Here is a 24,830-nt window from a genome sequence, read left to right as displayed (position 1 = left end):
TCCTCTCCCATTATTTCCCAACTTTCCCCCTCATCTGCCTCTGAGCTGTGATCTCCCGCAAACCCCTGTCTATACAGTGGTACCTCAGGCTACCGACACTTCAGGTTACAGACGCTTCAGGTTGCAGACTCCGCTAACCTAGAAATAGTACCTCGGGTTAAGAACTTTACCTCAGGATGAGAAAAGAAATCATGCGGCAGCAGCAGAAGGCCCCATTAGCTAAAGTGATACCTCAGGTTAAGAACAGTTTCAGGTTAAGAACGGACCTCCAGAACGAATTAAGTTCTTAACCCGAGGTACCACTGTACTGTCTTCCTCTTCTTCCTCCCTGGAAGGGTCCACAACTCCTCCTCCTCTGCCCAGTCCCTGACATTTGGCGATCACCAAAGGGACATGCCAGGGCAAAGACACTCCCCCCCCCCCATGTGCCTGTTGCAAATCGCCAGCACGCCTTCCATGCACATGGTTACGGCATGTTGAGGGGGCTTGGCCCCCTCCTTGAACATTTCTGGGGGCCCTCAGTCCCCTGACACCCCTTAGATGACGCCCCTAGTGGGTGCATTTTCTCTCCTCCACCCTGCTCTGCCATTGCACCATCCAGGTACACAACAGTGGCGCTGCTGTCATGAGGGCAGTACTGCCTCACCTTTGTACCGTACCAGCCACTCTGGTTCCTGTGCGTATACCGTGTTTTTCCATGTATAAGACTGGGATTTTTTTCTTTAAAAATTAGCTTTAGAATTTGCCCTCGTCTTATGCATGGGTAGTGCAGGGGGGGTTGGGCAATTGGTTGCAGCTGTGAGCAGGAGATTTTCTGCAGCGACAGGGTGGGCGATTGGTGACTGTGTGAAGGGCTGCCTCTGTGGCAATAGTGTGATTGGCGCTGATTGGCGGCTGCGGGCCTTTGGTGATGCGTACAATCGTCAGGTGAGCAATTTTTGGCAGTTCCACCCCTAAGAAAGCTCAACAACTCTGGGAATTCCCCCCCTCCTCCCAAAAAAGCTCAAAACCTGTGGGCAATCCCCTCCAAAAAAAAGCTCGACAACTTTGCCAGCGATGGGACAGAAGGGAGGCAGATTTAGTGATGTGTGTGAGTGAGCGATTTTCGGCAATCTCCCCCCAAAACAGCTTAACAACCCTGGGCAATCCTCTGCAAAACAAAGCTCAACAACTCTGTGCCATCCCCCACTCCCATTTTCTTAAATCGGAGTCCCCAAAAATAGGGGTCATCCTATACATGGGGACATTCTATAGGCGAAAGACTACAGTTATATCAAAGGCCCCACTGCACTGCAGAGTGGATTCCATCTGCAACTCCGCCTTGGGATGCTGCGGGCATGGGGAGAGGGTTTAGCTGAGCCACTTGGGGACCAATGGCACCCAAGCCATTGCAGAATGGCACTGCAACCAATTGTCCTGCCCCCCCCCCCCACCTTGTCCACTGTGAGTAGCAGAGCTGTGGATGCACTGGGGGCTCTGCTGCTCCAAAAGCCCTGCTGCTGAAGGTTGGGAGAGAATTAGGATTGCACCCTAAGACATGTAAAGAATTGTGGAATCTGCCCCACCTGCTGCCACTTCCATAATTTCAGCATTCCACCCCCTGCCTCTGACAATTTTCATTGCTTTGCCTACCCATCTTGCAGAGCTGCTCATCCATCCATACAGCTCATGAATATTCCAGAGCAAATAAATCTTTCAGCATGCCAAAACCTGCCTTCCACTACCATATAAATTCCACCTAAAATACAACAATGCTGGGCAATAGAGGACTGCTTGTACTAATTGGCCGTGCTGCATTTTCAAAATCCGGCCGATCTTTCCCCCTGCCCTGCGCTCCTCTTTCATGCAAAACAGATGTTAGTTGCCAGCATTGTGTTAGGTTTGTAAACAGTGCAACCCTGAAAAGCTATCGCTCTTCTACAGCCACATTTCTCAGGCTATGGCAGGTCTCTACAAAGATGTGCGTGGTTGCCTCGTGTGGTGAGATATCAGAACTGCAGCTTGGGACATCTTGCCGATAGGGAAGCTTTTTTGATCTGGGCTTGCCCCGCCCACCCAACCAGGAAGAGCTGTTAAAGGTTTGCTGTTGGGACTATGGCTTTGCCTGAGGAAGAAGGACTTTTTGGCTCTGCTGTGTTCCTTAATTTTGACTCCAAGGTTCGCCACTGTCAGCTATGTATGGTTCAGTCCTGACAGCCTTCCAAGCTTTACACTAGGATAGATTGCACAAACCCCCTGGCATACTGAAAGCATGCATTCGGTGCTGTGCTGAGATTTGATTCAGTTCACATATAAAGGCGAACTTGCCTAATTCTCACTTTCTGAAGCAATCCTTGAACAAAAACAAATACCAGGCATCCTTCAGAATTCACACTTCTCCTAATTTTCGCCACAATGTGTGCAACAATGCATGTCCTAGGGTAAAGTGTGCATATAAATGCCACCTGTCAGCAAAAATAACATACAAAAATGCATTCTATTAGGAAAAAATGCTTTGCAAAAAAATAATAATCCATCTGCTTTGGAGAAACTCAATGCAAAAACGCTGGTGAATGTTCATGCTGAATTTTGGGGCGGAGAATCACAAACTGATGTGAAACTGTGGAGAACAGAATTTGAGACTGGAAGAACGAGGACATGAGAAAAACTATCATCCAGCACTACACCCACCCAACAGCCACATCTTTTGTATGAAGCAGCCCTGTAGGCATACTTGGAGGTACAGGGTAAGGCTCATCTGCACAAGAGCGGAGGGTGGGAATTCTCAGCCAATTCAGATTCCCCCTGCATGTGGGTAAGGCTGTTGCACATGAACTGCCCATTCCAGTGGCAAATGTACCAGCGCCAGATTTACGGCAGTGTGAGTGGTTATCCCTCACACAGGGTGCCAAGCCGAGGGGGTGCAAAATTGAGAAGCTCCCTAATTGAGAAGATCCATTTGGGGGTACCAAATGTTGGCCTCGCACAGGGTGCCCTATAATGAAAGGTTACCAAAGTCCGCCCCTGGATGTGGCCAGTAGGAGCAGCATGAATCACTGTAGCCCTCCGTGTGTACTTTCAATGCATAAGAAGGTTTTCTCTGAGATTTTAAACCAGCCCTCAAGTGGGACGATTAGTGTCCTTGGAGATTCCTGGTCTCTTTTTCTCAGACACTTCCTTTATGGTATGAATTGATAGCCCTGGTTCCTCCTCCTTCTCCTGCTCATTGGTCTGCATAGCTCCTGCCAACCGTATTGTCTCGAGAAGATTTCAAAGCATTGCATTTAGTGCTCATAATGTCTTTCTCAAAGTGAGTGCCTATGTGTGATTGCAACAGATCTTGTTGTCTGTATAATTTTGTCTAGAAATATATCTTTGAACAGGAGTTAGGATCTGCTTGGGGTCTGGTATCTTCCCCTCTCTTTCATCCTGGATATTGGCTTATTTTATGGATATATGCTGCAGGTTATTTTATTAATACTATTGCTACAAGTTTGCCATGGCCTTTGGCTAGAACAACAAACCTATGAACTTGAACTTGAATTGGAAAAATGAGAAACTGCGAGAACTGAAATTGACAGCTCCTTCCATCCCTAGATTGACAGGTGCTAAGAAGGACCTGTAACTGAGACTCCAGAGACCAGTCGGAGCCAGTCAGAGAAAAGAATACTGGGCTAGGTGGACCAATCATCTGACCGAATATAAGACAGCCTCCTACAGTCCTTCTTGCTCTGACTGGCAATAGATCTCCAGGATCTAAGACAGAAATCTTTCCCTTCTCCAACTCTGCTACCTGAAACCCTTTTAACTGGGAGGCCTTCTGCATGCAAATCGTTGTGCATCCACAATTGGCAATTTGTAAACAGACATGATCTCCTGTATTCCTATATTATAAGCATATTTGATGCTTCAGCTGAAGTTTCTCAAGAAAAACAATCTGTAGGCAGGTTTATTTTTTTCTAATTTTGATTGGGAAGGGGGGGGTTGCATCATGCATATCATCAGCATACGGTTGCTATTTTCTAAAAATTTAGCAGGTCAGTATCACATCAACAAATGTATTTTTCCCAGCTAGATGCAAAAATACATGCTGCTGTTCTCCACTCCCTTTTTATTAAGGAGGGGAAATGCATAATTGTGTTAGCTATGCTTCTCCCTCCCACCCCTTCTCTCTTTTGGGGAAAAAGAAAAGTATCAATTATTTCCTTGCATATTCAGGAAAAGAAGGCATCTTAAGCAATCAAGCTAATAGTTTTCCCTTAATTACTTTTAGGTGATTTCATGCTCTCATGGCACATTGCTGATTGAACTAAACCATCCAAAATTCACTAAAGACAACATTTTGTACTCAATGTTTTGCAAGTGGGGCGGGGAGGAGCTGCTGGGTCTAGCAAGCCCTCGGAAGCATCACATTTTGCTGTAAAGATGATAAAAGCATAGAGCGACTTGACATGAGTTGTCTTCACAGCTGCTGGATGGTGCATGGCCTTTAAAACCTTGCTTTATCTCCTCTGGAGATTTGGAAGTCAGGCACACAAGGATTTATAGAGCTGAGCCAAAACAGGTGTTTTTACTTTGCTCCTTTTTCTTTTCTTTTCTTCTGTTTTTGTTATTTCCAAAATCCGCCTCCCATTTTTCAGTAGCTTTTGACTGCCTCTTCAAAATTTCATCTTGTTTTGAAGCGTGCAAAATACCCCAAGGGCTGGATTTTAAGACAATGGGAACTTCACGGGCGTGAGTGGGCAGAAGGTAGAACTGGTAGAAAATCAGCTTATTGCCAAGACTTCAAAACACCACACAAGGCTTTCTGCAAGCATCAGTAATCCCTGACAAAATGGGGAGGGTCCGCAGGACAGACGCCCTCCACCAGTGCTCTATAGGAAGTCATTTTAAAGAAGCAGAGCAAGGGCCTTGATGTTGCCCATCAATAAATGGCCTCTGGCATGCTTAACCATTTCCCAAGCCCAGTTTCAGCACCTATAGCGGGAGTGGGTGGGAATTATCTAGAATTACCTGGGGGAGGCTCTGGTAAGAATCAGTGGGTGGGAGGGGAGGGTCTATTCTGTGTGTTGATTCTCTTGCATGACACCATATTTGTTTTATGAATATTGTGTTTGAAACAGCACATTTCCTGGTCAGGTTTAGCTCTGCCCCAAGTCATGTTGCCACCTGCACATAGCTGTCAACGTTTCCCTTTTTTTAAGGGAAATTCCCTTATTCCAAATAGGATTCCTCGCAAGAAAAGTGAAAAGTTGACAGCTATGCACCTGCAGCAAAGCACAAAATGGCGCCTCTTGCCCACTGCATGTATGGAAGCTAACTAGAATGAGAGCTGAATCTAATTCAGCATTGCCACTGCTGTCCCCTGACATCTGCCACCTATGGCAGGTGCCTCACTCTACCTAATGATAACCTGCCAGGGAAGCTTTTGTAAACTAGAAGGCAAATGCTCCCTGCCCCCCACCCCCCACCCCCCGCGCTCCTGCTTCCTTTCAGGTTATCAGCGCACCACAAACTATTCATTATAGCTATGTTTGTAGGCTAATGTAAATGTTGTGTTAGCAGTGCTGATGGACTTTATTTACAAAGTCAAAATTGCCTGTAGCATCTCTTCCAATTCTGTAATATGAAAGCGAAATGCACATTAGACAGAACATCCACTTAGTATTAAAATGAGTCTCTTCCACTTTCATTTTTCAGATTTATCATTTTCACACTCATTTCCAGAATAGCTCAAGAGACCCTCGAGGCAATGTTGGTGCTTTGCATCCAAATGCCCTGAGCTTTGTGGGTTAGAGTGGCCTTTTACGAGTGAAGGTACAAGCCATTTGGGTAGCTGTGGCAGAGAATCTAAATGGCACACGAACAGCCTTCTTTGTAGCAGTGAGTGACTTCCTTCAGATCCTCTCTGTAATGGTTCCAAGACTCTGTCATCTCTTTGGTTCTGCTTGGATTGAACTCTGACAGGGTTGGTAGGGTGGTACCCAGCTAAATGGTTCTGCTAGCACAAGGAGTTTTAGCTGTACAGTGGAGTTTCTTCACTTTTTCTCTCCACATGCAAACCCACATGCAAACCCACACAAACCTGAACTCTGTCCCAACCCTCCGAAGCAGATTTACAGGGGGCAAACAGGCAGAGAAGAAGGTGGGGGAGATCCATTTTGTGTAATAAGTGTGTGTGTGTGTGTGTGTGTGTGTGGTGGTGGTGGTGGTGTTGTTGTTGTTTTGAGTGTGTGTGTGTGTGTGTATGCACCTGAAGTAAGAGAGACAAGAGGAAAGACACATATGGAGAAATACCCAATTAAATGTCACAAATCACCATTAAAAAAATATTACACATTAATATTTCTGCAACATTATGCTTTTACACTACAGTGGTACCTCGGGTTACAAACACCTCGGGTTACAAACACTTTGGGTTACAAACTCCACTAACCCAGAAGTAATACCTCAGGTTAAGAACTTTACCTCAGGATGAGAGCCGGTGGCCCGGTGGCAGCAGGAGGCCCCATTAGCTAAAGTGGTTAAGAACGGTTTCAGGTTAAGAACGGACCTCCGGAACAAATTAAATTCATAACCAGAGGTACCACTGTATTGGGCTATTTCCCATAGTGCCAGTATATTTACTTCTTTATTACAAAAAGCCTTTGGTGTAGAAAGTTCTGTTTTTAATTTATTCTTGGTGTGTTTTTACATAGTACCCAAAATGGATGACCAGAAGAAGTGGGATGGTTGGAAAGGACTCAGTCATGTCCACCGGAAAATAAGTGGGGTGGGTCAGCAAAGGGGATGACATCCTACCTTACTTCAGAAACTGTTCTACTTGCAAAATTTCAAGAATGATCCTCTTAACCGGGGATTCTGACAATTTGAGTTCCACTTGATACATTTGAACCTCTAAATCTGAATTGGAATTTGGTAGAGGCAGATTTCATAAAGTCCATTTGCTGCCTTTCGACAGTACCCTCCCCCAAAGTCTGCTACCTGAGAGGAGCCATTAAACAGCACCTTAATGGTAGGATCGCTGCTCTTATCTCATTGAAAGATAATCTTACATTGAACACTTCACAGCCATTTCTACTCGGTGTTTGCTGCAGATTTGTGCTCAAGCATGGTAAAACCACATGTGCAGTTAGACTGTAAATCTCTCTTGCTTCGTGCAATCAATAGTCATCATTCTGAAAGCGTGTGTTTGATGCACCTGGTCCTTTAAAAAAAAAAAAAAACACCGCCGATTTGTCCTGAAGTTACTTAGCACTGATAATTCATTAGGAGTCACAAAAATTCAATCAGGGACTTGTAGATTTGCACTGGTGGGGAAAGCTCTCCTGGAAGCAGCTGTCATTTTGTGTTCCTGGAATCCTGCCTGTGTATACGGAGCCTTGTGTTCCAAGACAGCAATATCATTAAGGGCCAACACCTTTTGGCAGTGGCCCAGGGAAGTATCTGAGGTGGACAATATCAGGCTGCATTTGAGCAGGTGAATCACGGCAGCCTTCTTCTACCAGTCAGAACATAACGGGAATAAGTTCTGAGCATCACATAACACACCCAATGAGCATAGTGTGGCAACACAAGCACGGATATGGGTCAATCACCATTGCCAGTGCTTCTGAACCTGTCAAGGCCGGCCCTACCCTTAGGCAGCTGCCTCAGGCAGCAGATACAGTGAAGTGCTGGAGCACAGATGTGTGTGTTCCATACTTCCTTAAGCTAGCCTCCTGCCCTTGGGTGCAGTGGAGAATCCTGCCCTGTCACCAGTCAGGGCAGTGTTGCTCACTTGGCTTCCCAAAACCATGTCACTACTGTTTACTGAGAATTGGGGGGGGGGGGAGCTGGCATTTTTGCCAACCACCACTGCCCATCACTGGTGTTGAAGTAAAGTTCAACCGCCAATACATTTACCTTCTGGACTGATGGGGGTAGCTAAGCAAATCAGTCTCTTAAGCTTAAGCCAAGAAATAGTATTCTCTATGAAACTGAATATCAATATACGTATCAAGGCTTTGAGATTAGACCACTGAAGAAGCCCGGAAAACTACCTTGCGAGTGTGCTGCCTGCAAGCCCCAGTGAAAGGGTCCCATCGGGGGCGAACAGCGGCCTCTTGATTACTTGGACTGCCAAGGCAAAACAGGTGCAAAACGCCGGCACCCTGTCTACAACTTCATTAACATCCATCTACAACTTTACTAGCATCTCTCGGTATTGTGAACAACACTGAACTTACCTTTTGTTGGTATCTTCATGAATTTACCTAAAAAGATAAAGAAAACAAAAGACTGATAATTTTTAAAAAACAGGTATGACTTATGCCTTTGGCACCATTGGCTCCTCTTTGCAAATGGCGCCCACAGGAAAGAGTAGCCAGCTCCAGGACTTTTTACTTTTTGAATTAGTTACGTTGTTCTTCGCTGAGCACCAGAGTTCAAGCCAGGCCAGCAGAGGCCCCCTGAACACTGTCTGTTCCATCTGTACAGGATCAGTTTAGATCAGCCTTTCTCAAACGTGGGTACCCAGATGTTGATGGACTACAACATGGGTAGGCAAACTAAGGCCCGGGGGCCAGATCCAGCCCAATCACCTTCAAAATCCAGCCTGCGGATGGTCTGGGAATCAGCATGTTTTTTACATGAGTAGAATGTGTGCTTTTATTTAAAATGCATCTCTGGGTTATTTATGGGGCCTGCCTGGTGCTTTTACATGAGTAGAATGTGTGCTTTTATTTAAAATGCATCTCTGAGTTATTTGTGGGGCATAGAAATTTGTTCAGTTTTTCCCCAAAAAATATAGTCCGGCCCTCCACAAGGTCTGAGCGACAGTGGACCGACCCCTTCTGAAAAAGTTTGCTGACCCCTGGACTACAACTCCCATGATCCCGAACCACTGGTCCTTCTAGCTAGGAGTAATGGGAGTTGTAATCCAACAACATCTGAGGACCAGTAGTTGAGAAAGGCTACTTTAGATTATTGTGGGCCAAGGAGGTGGGCATCCTGCTTTAAGAAGTGCATCTGACCACCCTTGGCTGCTGACCACCTTGTCTTCTTGGATCTAGCCAAAGGTGATTGCTTGGGTGGGTCCAGGAAGTGGAGAATACTGAGAACGTCTTTAACCTGGCTTTTGACACTTGAGGTATATGCTATTAAGGAACCACTTTATTTTTATGGTTGTAAGATCTTTTGAATTATTTATTATACTGTGTTTTAATGTGCTGGGACCTACCCTGGGACCTTAGGATGAAGGATGGGTAAATCAATCATCATCATCATCATCATCTAACTTAATATTGCAAATAGAATATTACCAATGCATGGATAATTCTTATATTGGTCAGGTGGACCAATGCTTCCAGACAAGGTATTATTATGCCCATATGTGATGTGAACTGACAAGTGCAACATTTTAGCACCTTGGTCTACCATTTGCTTTTGTGTGTGACTGTGACTGGTAATGGCAGCTTCTACTGTAAGATCAAGGGCTCTATTTCAGCTTGTTCTATTTTGATTTTTGTCCAAGCAGGTGGATGTGCACAGAGGCTGATGCATCGTGACCGCTGCTGTGTTTACGTTCAGCGCGGAAGACGATAAGCATTCAGAAAGTGTACAGAGCTAGGGATGGGGAAGAAATCCAATTGAGTTCATATTTAAAGGCAAATCTACCTAATTCACACTTTCTGAGGCAATATGTGAACCAAAACACAGTCATCCTTCAAAATTCATACTTATCCAACTTTTACAGTGCAGTTCTCCACCCTAGCACAGGGAGCTGGACTTGATGGCTCTACAACTCTATGATTCTGAGTCATGTGTAGGAAAAAAAAATACATATACTAGGGTAAACTCTGTCTAAAAGTGCATATATTGGTGATAATGTCAGGATGCTGTCAGCTCCTCCCAGCTGGTTGCCCAGAAAAGTAAAAGGACAAGGAAAAGTTTCTTATCATCCTTTTTTATTTCATTCTTTACACAGACAGGCAATAGAACCCAGCCTCTTGGATAATGGCGTTGTCCCGAGTGAATCTCAACCCCACACCTCTCCCGCTTTCTCATTCATCATTCTCATCGTCTCCTCTATGTGCCCTCTGTCTTTGAGCTCATTGCTCTCCTACTTTTAAGGCTCTCCGGATTCTGGGAGATGGAGGGTCTGGAATGACAACGTGTCATCTGGGTGTTGTTCTGGCTGTCCCATGATTTCCCAGTTTTTCCCCTCATCTGCCTCTGAACTATGACCTCCTGCAAACCACAGTTGTAAATCTATACTGTCTTCATCTTCCTCCTCCCTAGAAGGCTCAGGATAGGGAGGCAGTCTCCACCATTCCTCCTCTGCCCAGTCCCTGACAAATAGCATACAAAAATGCATAATGTATAGGAAAATTTGCTGTGCAAAAATGTGTATTTTAGGGGCAATTGTGTTTACTGTTGTTAAAGCAAGCTGATGTGGAAATGTGAAGAACTGAAATTAAGGTTGGAGGAAACAGAAATTGACAGATTTGCTCATCATTAATAGGTGCCTGGCAGTTTACCATGATTTCTAATCTTTCGAAGGCCACAGGCTTCTTTACCAGATCTATTAATCGGATTAGGAAGGGTATAACAATCATAATGTTTGAGATATAGATGAGGATAAACCAAATTAACAAGGAAAGAACTAATCTTAAATGGAATGTAGAAAACACACCCTTGGTAGCTGAAATGTCGAGTATGGATATGGTACATAATCCCAACATCTGCTGAAATATCAAAATATCAAGGGGACCCAGATTTGAGAGCAATTACAGGAAGTCTGGTCATTACATATAAATATCTATTTTAATGTATTACTGAACTACTCAGAAAAGATTTTTAGCATAAATATGAAAGTGCTTTATCAACAAAAGAAAACAAGGTATTATTGCCCTTCACTGTGAGCAGATTATCTGCTTGGGAAGTAGAGGAACCTAAGAAGGTTTCTTAATTCCATAACTATAGATGGGGAGGTCATTTGTCACACCTAAGTGTTTTAACAAGAACACATGATATTCCACTTCCTATTTCCCTTAAAAGCAATAATCTTGGCAGGTCGTTTCACATGTTTACTGCCTTTTGTTTCATTTTTTAAAAATTAAATCTATATCCCATCCTTGAACATGAAGGCTACCAGGGTAGTGCCTGGGATCTGTGTATAAAATATGTAATACAAAGACCATTAAGCAATGATATAAAGCAGGTATCCAAAACAAAAACAATGGTTTGTATCCAACTACGTTCCACCCAGAGCAGCCCTATTAAGGCCAATGAACCTAGGCAAGCTGTGCCCATCCATTTCAGCATCTGATGTGCAAAAGTGAGAGCAGGAAATGAAATGATTTTAACGATGCTAAATCATTACCCATTTCAGTAGCCCTAACCACTTTCTGTTTTCTTTGCAGATTTTGGCAATCATTTCCATCATGTTCATCGTCCTCTCTACAATTGCCTTGTCACTCAACACTCTTCCTGAGCTCCAAGGCACAGATGAATATGGAAATCCCACCGATAACCACCAGTTAGCCCATGTCGAGGCTGTGTGCATTGCATGGTTTACAATGGAATACCTCTTACGGTTCCTCTCCTCTCCTAAGAAATGGAAGTTTTTCAAAGGGCCACTGAATGCTATTGACTTGTTAGCCATCTTGCCATACTACGTAACCATCTTCCTCACAGAGTCAAACAAAAGTGTACTTCAGTTCCAGAATGTGCGGAGGGTCGTTCAGATATTCCGTATCATGAGGATACTCCGAATTCTCAAGCTAGCTCGGCACTCCACCGGTTTGCAATCCCTGGGATTTACGCTGAGGAGAAGCTACAATGAGCTTGGCTTGCTCATTTTGTTTCTGGCCATGGGGATTATGATATTTTCGAGCTTAGTGTTCTTTGCAGAAAAAGATGAGGAGGATACAAAATTCAAGAGCATCCCAGCATCCTTCTGGTGGGCAACCATAACTATGACAACAGTTGGCTATGGAGACATCTACCCTAAAACACTCTTAGGTAAGATCGTCGGTGGCTTGTGTTGCATTGCTGGTGTCTTAGTCATTGCCCTCCCTATACCAATCATTGTAAATAACTTCTCTGAGTTCTACAAAGAGCAGAAGAGGCAGGAAAAAGCCATCAAGCGCAGAGAAGCTCTTGAAAGAGCAAAAAGAAATGGGAGCATTGTGTCCATGAATATGAAGGATGCTTTTGCCCGTAGTATAGAACTGATGGACATAGTCGTTGAAAAAAAGGGAGAAAATGCAGGCAAAAAGGATAAAATTCAGGACAATCACTTATCCCCAAGCAAGTGGAAATGGGCCAAGAGATCTCTCTCCGAAACTAGCTCCAACAAATCTTTAGAGACAAAGGAACAAGGGTCACCAGAAAAGGCTCGCTCATCTTCCAGTCCTCAGCATCTGAATGTTCAACAGCTGGAAGACATGTACAGCAAAATGGCGAAAGCTCAGTCCCAGCCCAACCTCAACATGAAGGAGTCAGGTCAACCCAACAAGCAAAAGGAAGAATTAGAAATGGAAGCTATTCCTGGCCCTATGGTCCCTTTGCTGACCACTCGGGCAGATGGAATAATTGACATGAGGAGCATGTCAAGTATTGACAGTTATATAAGCTGTGCTACAGAATTTCCTGACTCCGGGAGATATTCCCATAGCCCACTAACTACGCTGCCTAACAAAGGTGGGATAAATCCACTTCAGGATCCATATAGGCCAGAGGGAAGCGGGTCCAGATTCATGGAGATAAAACCAAATCTAGAAAGCAGTCGTTGCTCTACGTTTTTCATAGAGAGCCCCAAAAGTACCATAAAAGTCACCAATCCTCTAAAATTAAGATCCCTGAAGGTTAACTTTATGGAAGAGGATGCCATAGGACCAACAGCATCAAATGTCCTGAGAATATATCCAGATCCCCTCAAGAGCAAAGGAGCAACAGGAGCAGCTACAGATAGTTCTGGCCACTCTGATCGGTCTTTAATGAGTCCAGAAACCTCTATCTATACTACTGCAAGTACTCGAACACCCACAAAATCCCCCGAGAAGCAGGCAGCAATAGTTTTCAACTTCCACGATGCTGGGATACATAAATATATCGACGCCGACACTGATGATGAAGGTCAGTTGCTGTATGACTCAAGCCCTCCCAAAGCCCCACCAGGAAACCCAGCTCCCAAATACAGCATTACACATGGTGGCTATTTAAGGCAAAGGGATAGTGTTTATAGAACAGAGAAGAACCACTTAGAGACTGCTGCTTTACCCTCCTCACCCAAGCTAATTGGGCAAAATTGCCTTTATTCCATGGAAAGTATCACTGGAAGAACCCGTGGTAACCAGGGAACTATCAAATTAGAGAACCACATTTCACCCGAGGTTCACATATTACCGGGTGGAGGAGGACATGGTAACACACATGATCAAAAGATCTGACATGTAACCCAGAACTTTTGGTGAAAGCTGAAAAGGAATGCCTTTACACTCAACACACGAAGAAGAGCTTCTGCATGGCATGAACTTTGGACTGAAACAAGCCACCTGTTTTTTAAAAGCAAGAGGATGCCCTCAAGGTGGGCTCAGGAATAAGTCCTTCTCTGGATCCACTACAAAGTTACTGCCCACAGCCATCAACTGAAACGAAGATTGTGCATCTTGGTCATAATTTGATCTCCTTTCAACTTCCTTCATTGAAGTTAGTGTGACCAAATATTCCATTCACTCCCCCCCCCCTTTTTTTTGATGGATCTCTTATATGTGGCAGTATCAGCACCCGACACTGCAGTACCCCTTTAAAGGAGACCAAGGTGGCCAGAGTCAAATACTGGAAGAAATGGTTAGGTGTGGTAAGAATAATCAGTGATGCAACACTTTTTGCATGAGGGCAACTGTTTCAAACATCCCCAGGTATGCCTTCTTCTCTGAGGGATACGAGGTCGAAAGGTAACAGAACGGGCTGGTTAAATTGCGGATTCAGTGAATTGAGAAATAAACTGTTTGAATTCTCTGTGTGTGCTTAATACTTCAAGATTCATTGAGACCTGAAGTTTTCCTTATAAAAAAGTAACAGCAGGGTGAGTTGCACCACTTGTATCTAAATCCAAAACACCCCTTCAAAATTATAGCTAAGAATAGCACTTATTACTGCTCATAGTAACACCAAAACAGAGATCAGGAAAGCAGTTTTTAAAACTGAGATTAGAAAGGCAGTTTTCAAACTGAAAAGACAATGGGAATGGGTGTGTGAAGGAAGCATTGTTCTGCTGTTATGGGTGAGAGGGTTTGGTTGGTATTCTTAGAAGGGAGCAACCAAGATGTAGCTGACCCTTTTGTGTGTTGGGGGAAGGCTACTACCCAAAACCACAACCATAATGTAAACGAAAGGACAGTGCAACCCCTGGAGATTCTGACCAAAGCATTAAGCTGGGAGTCCATACTGGCTTTATGATCATCTCCAGCAAAAAAGGGGCTAAAGTTAATATTATGAAAAGGCATTAAATGTCGGCTCCCTGAATTATTTGCACATCCTTTCATGGCTTACACCTAATCTGTTATCCATGCCAGAAGAATCTTTCTGCCACATTCTGCACTTAAATAGCGCAGAATGAAAAGATATGCAAGTTTTAAAAACATAAATATGCAAAAATAGTAACAACAATCCTAAGCAATTAGCCGGATCCTCCTCTCATTTGGACTGGTTGTGAATCATAAGAGGCTCCCGCTGGGGTTTCACAGGTGTGGTGTAAATGAGAAGAGAATCAAGTTTCAAATATTTTGTTTTTAAACTGGCTGTTTTAAGGAAAACCATAAAAACCAGCTTGGATTTATAACGTAGGCTGGTATATTAAATCTTGTATCATATAGGTTTGCTGATATCAAAAGCACTTTATGTTGATTTTATTATTGCGTTTGACAAAGGTGGCGTAGAGAAGCAGAGAGAATGTATTTTTTTAAATAAAAAACAAACAACCTAGCACTTTAAAACAAGCACTATCTTGATTTGTGCCTCGTCACATCTGTGATTTGTTACCCACCTGGTAACGAACTACGATAACTGTGATGATAACACTTAATGTTGTGTCCATTGTTGCTGTAGTATATGTGTCATTGGAAGTTTGACTTCTCTTTCAGGGTACACAGTGTAGTATAAGAGGTGGGCAGTAGGAGAAGAAACTTCAGGTTACTGCCTTCCCCCCCAGAAAACACATGTGAAATAGACATGAACTAAACTTCGGAGCAATTTGGTAAAAGTAGTATAGAGAAATGTCATGTTCTTATTTTCTTCCTACAATAATAATATGGATTTTGTTCAGTTTTCTAGGAAGATACCAAAATATTGCATATGGGCTATATGCAATATTTTCATTGGCCATATTCAAGGACTGAGGTTTAAAAACCTGGGAACAGTGCAGTTTTTTGGCCAGTACATCAAATTAAGGTTGCTTCCAGCTGGGTGTTTATTATGGGATGGGTGCTCCTCATGCATGCAGATTTTTCACAGCATCCACATTACATTGCTGGCATCAAAATGCCGGCCTGTATTCTCTCCTGCCCCCATATCATCTGGATTTAGCCTTCCCCGGGCGAAACCCAAAACGTTAAAAAAAAAAACCTGTTGTCAGTGACCTGTGTGCAGTATCTGAATGGCCCATTTACAATATTAAGCCTCCATTTAACCTTTTAGGTTACTCCACAGTAACCTTTTTAGACATGGGTATTTTATCAGTGAAGTGCATTGCACCTACAGTGGTGCATAAACCACCTGCATGCTACAGGCCTCAAGGCTCAATTTTTCTGAAATGAAAAGCTGTCAGTAATATACTGCGCTCCTGAAAAAGACTACCCCACTATCTGGATATACGTGTTTCGTTAAACAGTTACGTTTCCAATGTCATATAGTCGTTGGTTGGTCATGACTGTCATTCTTGTCCATTCAAGCTGTACTGTACTCTTGCCTCTAATGCACACAGCGTGGATGGACAAAAGCAATAAGCGCATTGGGGTTGTCATTATCGCTTTGTTAAGTTAGACCTCTGGCTGGCACAATATTATATGTAGGTATGGAGATGTTGCACACTGGCTGAATTATTCAGCAATCCAGTACTGTTGGGATTACTGAATAATTTCCCAATATTTCCAGAGAGGCCTTACGGTTATGCTATTGTCCTATTCACTCACATGCGCATAAGACAGATCAAGATATGGATAAGCTCAAATTGTGTACAGTTTAGGCCAGTAAAAGTCGGATAAGCTCCTTTCCGTGCAAGAAGTCGCACAGTCAGCAGCCGAAAATGTACCTCTATGTTCAAAAGTCTCAACAGAATAGCATATTTGAAAAGAACACCCCCTACCCCAAGTTAGAAGTCCGTCTTTGTTCATTCAAAATTTGCATTAAGGGTGAGCCTCGCAGTAATTCATACAATGTACTTAGAAGAGTTAAGTTGTAACAATCAAATAATTATTAGGAACTAATGATACAGCAAATGAGCTTTAAGCATATTATTGCAGTGATCCATTCTTAATTAAACTGACGATTAAGTGAGTTCCATTGAACTCGGGAAGCTTCCTTCATGTTTAGGGCTAGACTCTGGGAAAGATTATTTTAGGGATGAAAACCAATTGCTACAGAAAACTCCCATGTATTTTAAGTGAGGGGGTGTTAAATAGTTTCAACACTGGGATTGACAGGGAGGCAAGACCTAGACTGCTTATGTGCTTAAGCAAAGGCAAGTGAATTAGGTCATTTGCAAGTCAAACCCCTAAATTGTTTGTGTTAAAAGTCTGTCATGTCCATTATCAGCACAAATGTTTTAAATAAAAACAAATTCAGGGAAAAATTACTTTTTGATATATAAAAAGTATACAATGGTGATTTCCACATTGCATATTTTAGAGCTGATTCTTTCATGTAAAAAGTTTTCAGAGGAATTGTATTTTTCATATCCGAAAGCAAATGCGTTTGACTATAGCCATATAGAGAAAAAGTATTTAACAAACCGCTATTGGAAATGAGACATTTGAGTTCCTAGATGACAGTCACAAGAATCGCAGCGTTTAAAAAACAAACCTGGAATATCAACTGGTGCAACTCTCCTTGTAACCAAAGGCCCTGTTATTGCCTTGCGTGGACATAGTGTGACACAAAACTATCATTCATCTAGCGCAAACTTCTCAAGTAGCATGTTACCGGGTCACTTTTGACAGCTTTGTTCAAAAGTATCATAAAGTATCTATCCTTTGAGTGTGAACCGCCAAAGTCCTATAGATTTCTTATAGAAAGAGAATAATTAAAGATGGGCATACACTATGCTCAAAAACATTTCTTTCTTCTGTTTGTGAAAGTGTTATTCTAGCTCACATTTTTTTGCCCCGCAAAGAAACAAACCAACGTGGATCTCTGGGGCAAACCGCACTGCTGTGAATGGGTTCTACACAAAACCATGGCAATGGTCCTGCATCTTCTGTTCATTTCAGTGCAGCTTGCGCCGGAGAACCTAGGATTGTGTCCTATGATTAATTTAAATTAAATGATGCCTGACAATGAACTGCTTTGTACAAACTAAGTATAGATGTATGAGCACTGGGAAATCTACTCTGAACTTTTGAAAAGCATTTGGAATGAAAGCAAAAATCCAAAAGAATTGGGGAAGGGTCTGCACTCATCACAAAAGGGGAAAGTAGTGGGTTTTGTTTGTTTTTAGGGGGACCACAATGCAGAAATCCATAAAGTATTGAAATAACGCCTCTGTACAATTTGCTTGTTTGTTAGATGCATAGCTGGCCCCTTCACTAGCTGAACTTGCCAAGAGGAGGTAGAATGAGCAAACACTCTGTGTGGTAAACCAGTTGCTGTGGCCCTACAGTAAAACAAACAAGCAGGAGTCGCATTTGATGTGTCTCTTGAAGGGCTGTCCCAATTCAGACTGCTGAAGAGAGAATGAAATCTTTTAAATTTCACTCTGTGAAGACACAAACATTCAAAACACCGGCTGCCTGAAATAGGCAAGGCCAGCTTCAGGTTTGAAGGGGCCTGGGACAAAGCATGCTCAGGTGAGCTCCCTCCTCTGTCATTGGGCTCTGCTGGTCTTCCCTAGTGGCAGCAATCAGAGCAGCACCAGCCGCCATTTTGATTTCCCACAATGCCTTCAACACAGCACACTGCACTGAGGCATGGTGGAAAATAAGCATGGTATCTAGACTAACTGCCGGGTCTTCGCTTAAAATGCTGGGCCAAAAAAATATTAGAGGAGGGTCAGGGCAAGCAACAGCCAGAGCTGGAGGCCCAGGAGCTGCCCAGGGTTGCTGGGTGCCCAGGAAATGGTACTGCCCAGCACACAAATATCAAGCAGAACTTGTTTTCTCGTTAAATCTTTTTTTCTAAAAGATACAGAGATGCATGAGAGAAAAAAAGAGAATCCAGCAAACAGTAATGAGCATACAAGATGAGAGAAAGTGGAGTGTAGGTACAGTATCTACTTTGGAGACAGACCATTTGCTGGGATGGTGAGGAAAAATATTCCAGAGCAATAGCTCCTAAACTAACAATAGTTAAATGGTCCTCTTGACCCAATAAACTTTATTGGCAGAAAGTATTTGCTCGGTGTTTGATCATCAGCACTTTCCTTTTTTAAAATCTTTGCCCATGTGCTATGCACCATGCAAATAAACAAACATATTACAGGGCAGAATTCGCCTAACAAGTCCCATGAGCAGACACTCTGCTCAAGGACTTCCATTTGTGCAACAGTGGTTTCCCCTCTCTCCTCCCCCCAAAATTGGCTCAGGTGGGTCAGCAGAACCCCCAGAACTGGTGCATAGAACTGTGTGCTGGGGGAGGAGAGGGAAATCATGCCCTCTGACAAACCAAAATGGTTATGCAGATGGAATCATTAGACGAGTGTGACAGTGAATTCCTCCCGTCGTTTCTGCAGTTGGTGGGGCATTCCACCTTGTACCTGCCTCAATCTTTGTTTGCCTGCCCCATGATGGACAGCAAATGGGTTGAAAAGAACAAGTGCAGACCTTGCACTTAGCTGAGGGGCAATGATTCCCTCAGCTGCTAGCTTGCTTCTTCTTCTTTCCTTTAGCAAAAAAAGAAAATAGCCGTGTTTATGATTATGGTAGATTTCTCAGTGCCTTTTTTCATAGAAACATCACCTAAGCACACTTCAGGAACATGAAGAGCATTGTCCTGTCCTACGGGTGGTCCACATTTTATGAAAGTCTTGAGAATCAATGATTGCAAAAGAAGAAAAAGGTGACCCGCAGGATGCATATTTCTTCCCCGAACAGACTGTGTGGCAAAGGGCCTGAGGAATTTCCCCCCCTGCGTATATCACGTTGCATCCAAAGCAGTGTGACGTGTTACCTTAGCAACTATGGCTATCATAAACTGTAGCCTTCCCTTCCCTTTGCAGCTAATAAGGTACAAGATTTTTAAGCAAAACAGTATTCTCTTCTGTAAAAAAAAAAAAAAGACTGTAATGTATTGATAATATTTGTACCTATTCTATATTTATGTCTTGACAAAATGACGACTGGTACTAACTTGTGATTCGTATAACGGGGGTATTTCAAGCTCATGTGGAGGTTACTAAAGCCGCATTCTCTCAACTGATACATTCCACATGACATTTGGTAGATCAGAACACTCTTCCAAAGCACCCATGCCATGCCATTGGTACAATCGCCACACAAAGCAACAATAGCAGTGGGTATTCTGTGGCATGGCTAAAACACTAATATATGTGAACGTGGATTCGCACAGCCTGTCCACATGCCGGTTATCACATGATGGGCTTATTGTATGCCAAGCTTTGCTCCACCATGGGAGTGCTAAATCTGAGGCACTCTTACTTGCTTCCACAGCTGCCAGCTCCCCAATGCATTCCAACAGGCAACTGGACAAAAATCCAGCTATCAGCATTTAAGGGAGAAAATTAACATATCCCTCCTGCATCGTGATGATGAGGGATGCTGCAGCTGTGGACGTCCTCTTCCCCTATCTCACTACTTAGCTGCCTAACAACCTCTGTCTGTCAACTAGCCTTAACAGTACTCAGCTTCTCAAGAGCCCTTCTTAAAGGGGATAGATGACATGGTGCCCTTTGGGTGTTGCTAGACTTGAGGCATAGGGAGAAATTGGATTTGACTCACATTTAAAGGCCAATCTACAAAATTCACACTTTCCAAGAAAATATGTGAACCCAAACACAGCTGTTCTTTAAAAATTCACTCATCTCCAAATTTTGCAACAAAAGTAAGATGTACGAAAATGCATATAATAGGGTAAAGTGTATTTTTTTTAAAAAAAATGTATTGTTGAAAATAATGTTTGGGGGAATGGCATTGCAAAAATATGTATATTAAGCAGAACTGAGTACAAAAATGTGCCTGTTTGGAAAAAGTAACACTAAAAGGCTGGTGAATTCTCATGAAGATTTCTTTAAAGATAATACCAACTGCTGCAGAAATTCAAGATTGGAAAAATGAGAAACGACACCGACAGAGCCATCCATTCCCAATTGGGCCACAACTCCTATCATCCCTGACCATTAGCTTTTCTGGCAAGGGCTCATGGGAGTTGTAGTCCAAAAACCTCTGGAGGGCACCATGTTGACTCCCCATGAGCTAGCCAAACTGAGGCTCCTACTTACCCATTAAAATTACCCTCAGTGTGCTGTTGCATGAAGAGGGTCCCTTATAAATTGTTGTGCTTGGACACGATTTTCTTGTTTAAAGCTCCATGGAACGTCCAAGAGGAGCAATTCCATCAAACCGCCCATTATATGGGACTTTCACTCATCCCATTTCTTAAAAAAGCAGGGTTGTGGGAATCCACTCTCAATGAACTGAGAGCACAGAGGTTTCAGAGTCACTCTTTCCCTTTGTCAAATTTTCCCGTACGACCAATCATGAATTCCCCTTAGATGGTAACCAAAACAAAGCAAAAGTAGTCATGGAGGTTGCTTTATAAACAACCTGTCAGGGAGAATATGGCTTTAATAAAGTTCTGGTTGAAAGTACAGCTGTTTGCTGTTCCTCCAGTTTGCCATTGTGTTGGCTCTGTAAGTAGTGCTGAGGGGAAAGTCGGGCGACTTTCATGCATTCCAGAGTAGTCTATTTTTCTGTTCCGATAAAAAAAAAATGGGGTGGGGGTGGGGAATGATATATAAATATATGACTGTATTTTTAGCAAATTTATAATAGGGCAATCAAGTCAAAATTCTTCTTTTGTATTACAGAATAATATATTAGAGTCTCTATTGTCAACAATTTCCATAGTTGACCTTCTTATTTCATTTTGCGTGTGTGTCCGTTCTAAAGGAATGTTACAGTATTTTCCCACTGAACTGTGATGACTGCAAAAAAAGGTTGCGGAGTCCAACGTTGTTGTGTTTTGATATTCTCCTTAATCTGTCAGATGTTTCAAAAGTGCAAATGGGAGTTAACGTGAAGATTTCCTCCTTCTGTGGGAGTGTGTGTATGTTTGCGCGTGCCAGTCAGAATGGCTCAGACTCTGATCTAAGTGGAACGCAGACATGTAATCCGTTAACTTCATACTTTGACCTCCGTGAGGTCCCTTCCAGATGTACATCAGTTATAATAAGATTAAAACCAATCAGAGTGCATGGATTACGTAATGGGCTCAATCCTTTGGCCAGGATAAGTGGCCAGTTGAGAAGATCTTATCCACCGCATGTTTTGTGTGCAAAAAAAGTGGGTGATCCAAGAGTCCAGACCAGCCTTTCCCAGCCTGGTGCTATCCAGATGTTCCCATCAGCGCCAGCCAACGCAGGCGGGAGCTGAAATCTAGAGGGCACTAAGGTTGTGGAAGCCTGGTCCAGATAATTCAGAATTCCCCTCCCCTTGAGAGCAGGAACTGGTGCTGGTGTGGTTAGGAAAGAGCACTCTGCACACCTTCAGAAGCACAGCATTTACCAGGCAGTGTGAAACCATAATTAAAACACAGTCCCAGCAAAGACAAGATACACAGAAACAAAAAGGCTTCCCTCACAGCCGGGCATAAGCTTATCTGTGTCAGCTTCACAGCACAGCACATCCTCCCAGGAAGCATAAACCTGCCTGCTAGCCTCCAGTGCAATTCCTCCTGCAGAGACCAGTGGGAAAGACGCTTGCCAACTTTTGAGTGGAAGCTGCGCTCTGGGGCCTGTAACAGCTGCCTGGCACTCGGAAATTTAGCAAGTGGCGTCTTCTCGATTGCTTCATCTCCGTGCCGAATAAAAAAGAAAGAAAGCTGTTGAAGGCACAGGAGGCAACGGAGCCCGTGTGGTGTAATGGTTAGAGTGCCTGGGAGACTAGAGTTCGAATCCCCACTCAATAAATAAGTGGCAGGCACAGGAAACAGGGAAGTAGATTCCATTTAATGCAAAAGACAGAACTTTGGTTTAAGGGAAGGGGTTTTGCAGAGGGGAAAGAGCAGGCATGGATGCTTCAGTCACCTGCTCCCTGCACTTCTGCGCTGCAGGCTTCAGTATTTCCTCCTTTTCAAATGTAATCTTACATCAAGCAAAAGGGCTGTAGCGCTTTGCATGCAAAAGGTCCCAGTTTCAATCATCATGTAGGGCTGCAGAGGGATGGCACTCTGTCTAAAACCCTAGAGAGTCACTGCTGTTAGTGTAGAGTCCACAAACAATACTAAGCTAGATGGACATGATAAAAGGCAGCTTCCCACATCCCTTATCGCCACACTTACTAGGTAATGAGACCAAGAGCCCTGCCTTCATTTGCATCTGGTTACTCTATTCCTTGCATAGACTAGAGGGATTTGCCCAAGTATAAACTGAGCAAAGAATCCACAATTTGTTCCAATTAGGATCTGACATTGCTTAGATGTGCTGGGATATGTAATCAAGCAGCTCCTGTAGGCCAGGAATAGCTAGCATGGCATCTGCCAGCTGTTGTGGACTACAGCTCCCATCATCCCTCACCACTGGCCATACTGGCTGGCACTGATGTGAATTGGTGCCCCAAACGCCTGGAGGCTACCACTTTGGTTACCTCTGTTATATATATATATAGCATGTGGCCAGGTTTGTTTGTTTGTTTGTTTGTTTTTTCTGTTCCTTTATAATAAAGAGCTGATTCCATTGCATCAACAGAATCACACGGTGTGGAAATTTATTATATAGGCCTCCAGCTCTGACAAGCAAATGCTCCGACATGCTCTAACATGAAACCATGTGTTATATGGAACTTTCATAAAAGTAATTGAATAATGGGAAGAGCTGGTGCCAGATATCTAGCAGTCTGAAGAAATAGCCAATGGTTAGATAGATGATAGATAGAGATGATAGATAGATGATAGATGATAGATGATAGATGATAGATAGATAGATAGATAGATAGATAGATAGATAGATAGATAGATAGATAGATGATAGATGATGATAGATAGATAGATGATAGATAGATAGATGATAGATTTGCAGTATATGCAACAAGATGTGAACCTGTGACTGCCTTGTGCTGCAAAATACCATTTTACCACATTAAGCCTTTAATAGCTCAAATGGACATGTTTGTCCCAAATGTCAGCTGGTCCTCCGATTATCCAGTTTAGGAACCTTTTACGCAGGTACAAGTAGTGAAATGCATTCATTAGGATGGGCAGGATGTATGTATACTACATCTCCCATCATCCCTGATTAGTAGCCATGCTGGCTATGTGAAACTGGGAGAAACCAAAATCGGTATATTCTCCCAGCCCTAAAGGCCTGGATATTCTTCTGTAAATTGCACAACCCACAGAAGTTCCAGCTGGTGGAAGTGAAGCCATCTAGTGGGCCGGTAGGTGGGTTTTGCCCTGGCTGTAATGGGGTCCCCATCTTAAGTGATTTATTTCCTGTCCCAAAGAGAAGCCAACGGCATTCCGATATGTGGGAGAAAGCAAAGAGCTATGCAACATGGACTCATTGGGTATGTAATTTCAATCCCAGGCATCTCCAGCTAAAAGGGGCCGTGTAGCAGGTGATGGATAGACCTTTCTGCCAGAGGTCCTGGGGAGCCAGTGCCAGACAGAAAAAGCCACACTAGATGGACAAATAGCTTTATCTGGTATAAGCAGTAGTGCACAGAATGGTGCTATCCTGACTTCCTGACAGGTGAGTCACTGCTGCTTACCGGGAGGGAGAAGGGCAAGCTAGCAAGGTTGGTGCAGTGCAAATGCACCAGCAGAGTCAATCCACTGTTGCTGCCAATGTGTTTACACTACACCACCACTTTGCCCCTCTCCTTGCCAGTAAGCAGCAGTAATTCACCTATCAGGAGGTCTGCCCCACCATGCTGGCTGCTACTGGGTCTAAGGCACCTTCCTGTGCTCCTCTAAAAAAGCACTGCGCACTCACTCACACAGGTTCTCTGCAGAAATTACAAAGCTGCAACTGGCGAGTTTAAGGATCTGCTACAAACATCCCCATGCTGAAACCAAGAAAAAATAGTTCAAGAGTTGTTGGCCAGCCCTCTTCTAAGGCAAAGAACGTAATAGAAGAGCACTGTTTTACCTTAGGCTAAAATGCTTGTGCCACATAGCCCTACAGCCAATGGAAAGCTACACCTTTGGTATGGCCTTTGGACGCTGTCCAACTTTGGAAACTTGGCTGCTGGAGAAACAGAAGAGATTATACTAGGGATGAACCTGAGTTTTAAAAAGTGCTCATTTACTACAAATGCAGGGAAGTTAAGAACATGTGTTGTTCTTCATTCTAGTCCACAACAGCTCCAGGAGCAGGCAACATGGTGGAGTGGAGTGACCTCCCTGCTGCTTACCAGGAGGGTGAGGGGTAAGGCAGTGGGGAGGGTGGTGCAGTGTTAATGCACTGGCAGGAACAT

The 24,830-nt window shown here is 43.5% G+C and overlaps 1 protein-coding gene across 1 annotated transcript in view; it reads left to right on the top strand.

Moving 5' to 3' along the window:
• The window catches only part of KCNB1 (potassium voltage-gated channel subfamily B member 1), a 194,172-nt gene extending 170,890 nt beyond the window's left edge, over nt 1–23,282 (top strand). Inside the window, exon 3 of the mRNA XM_028735164.2 lies at nt 11,385–23,282. Within this exon, the coding sequence (XP_028590997.1) occupies nt 11,385–13,415 (2,031 nt within the window). The 3' untranslated portion in view covers nt 13,416–23,282. The remainder of the gene's footprint in view (nt 1–11,384) is intronic.
• Nucleotides 23,283–24,830: the final 1,548 nt, after the last annotated feature.

The sequence above is a fragment of the Podarcis muralis genome, chromosome 5, assembly GCF_964188315.1.
Source record: "Podarcis muralis chromosome 5, rPodMur119.hap1.1, whole genome shotgun sequence".
NCBI lineage: Eukaryota > Metazoa > Chordata > Lepidosauria > Squamata > Lacertidae > Podarcis > Podarcis muralis.
This window is presented reverse-complemented; position numbering and strand designations above follow the sequence as displayed.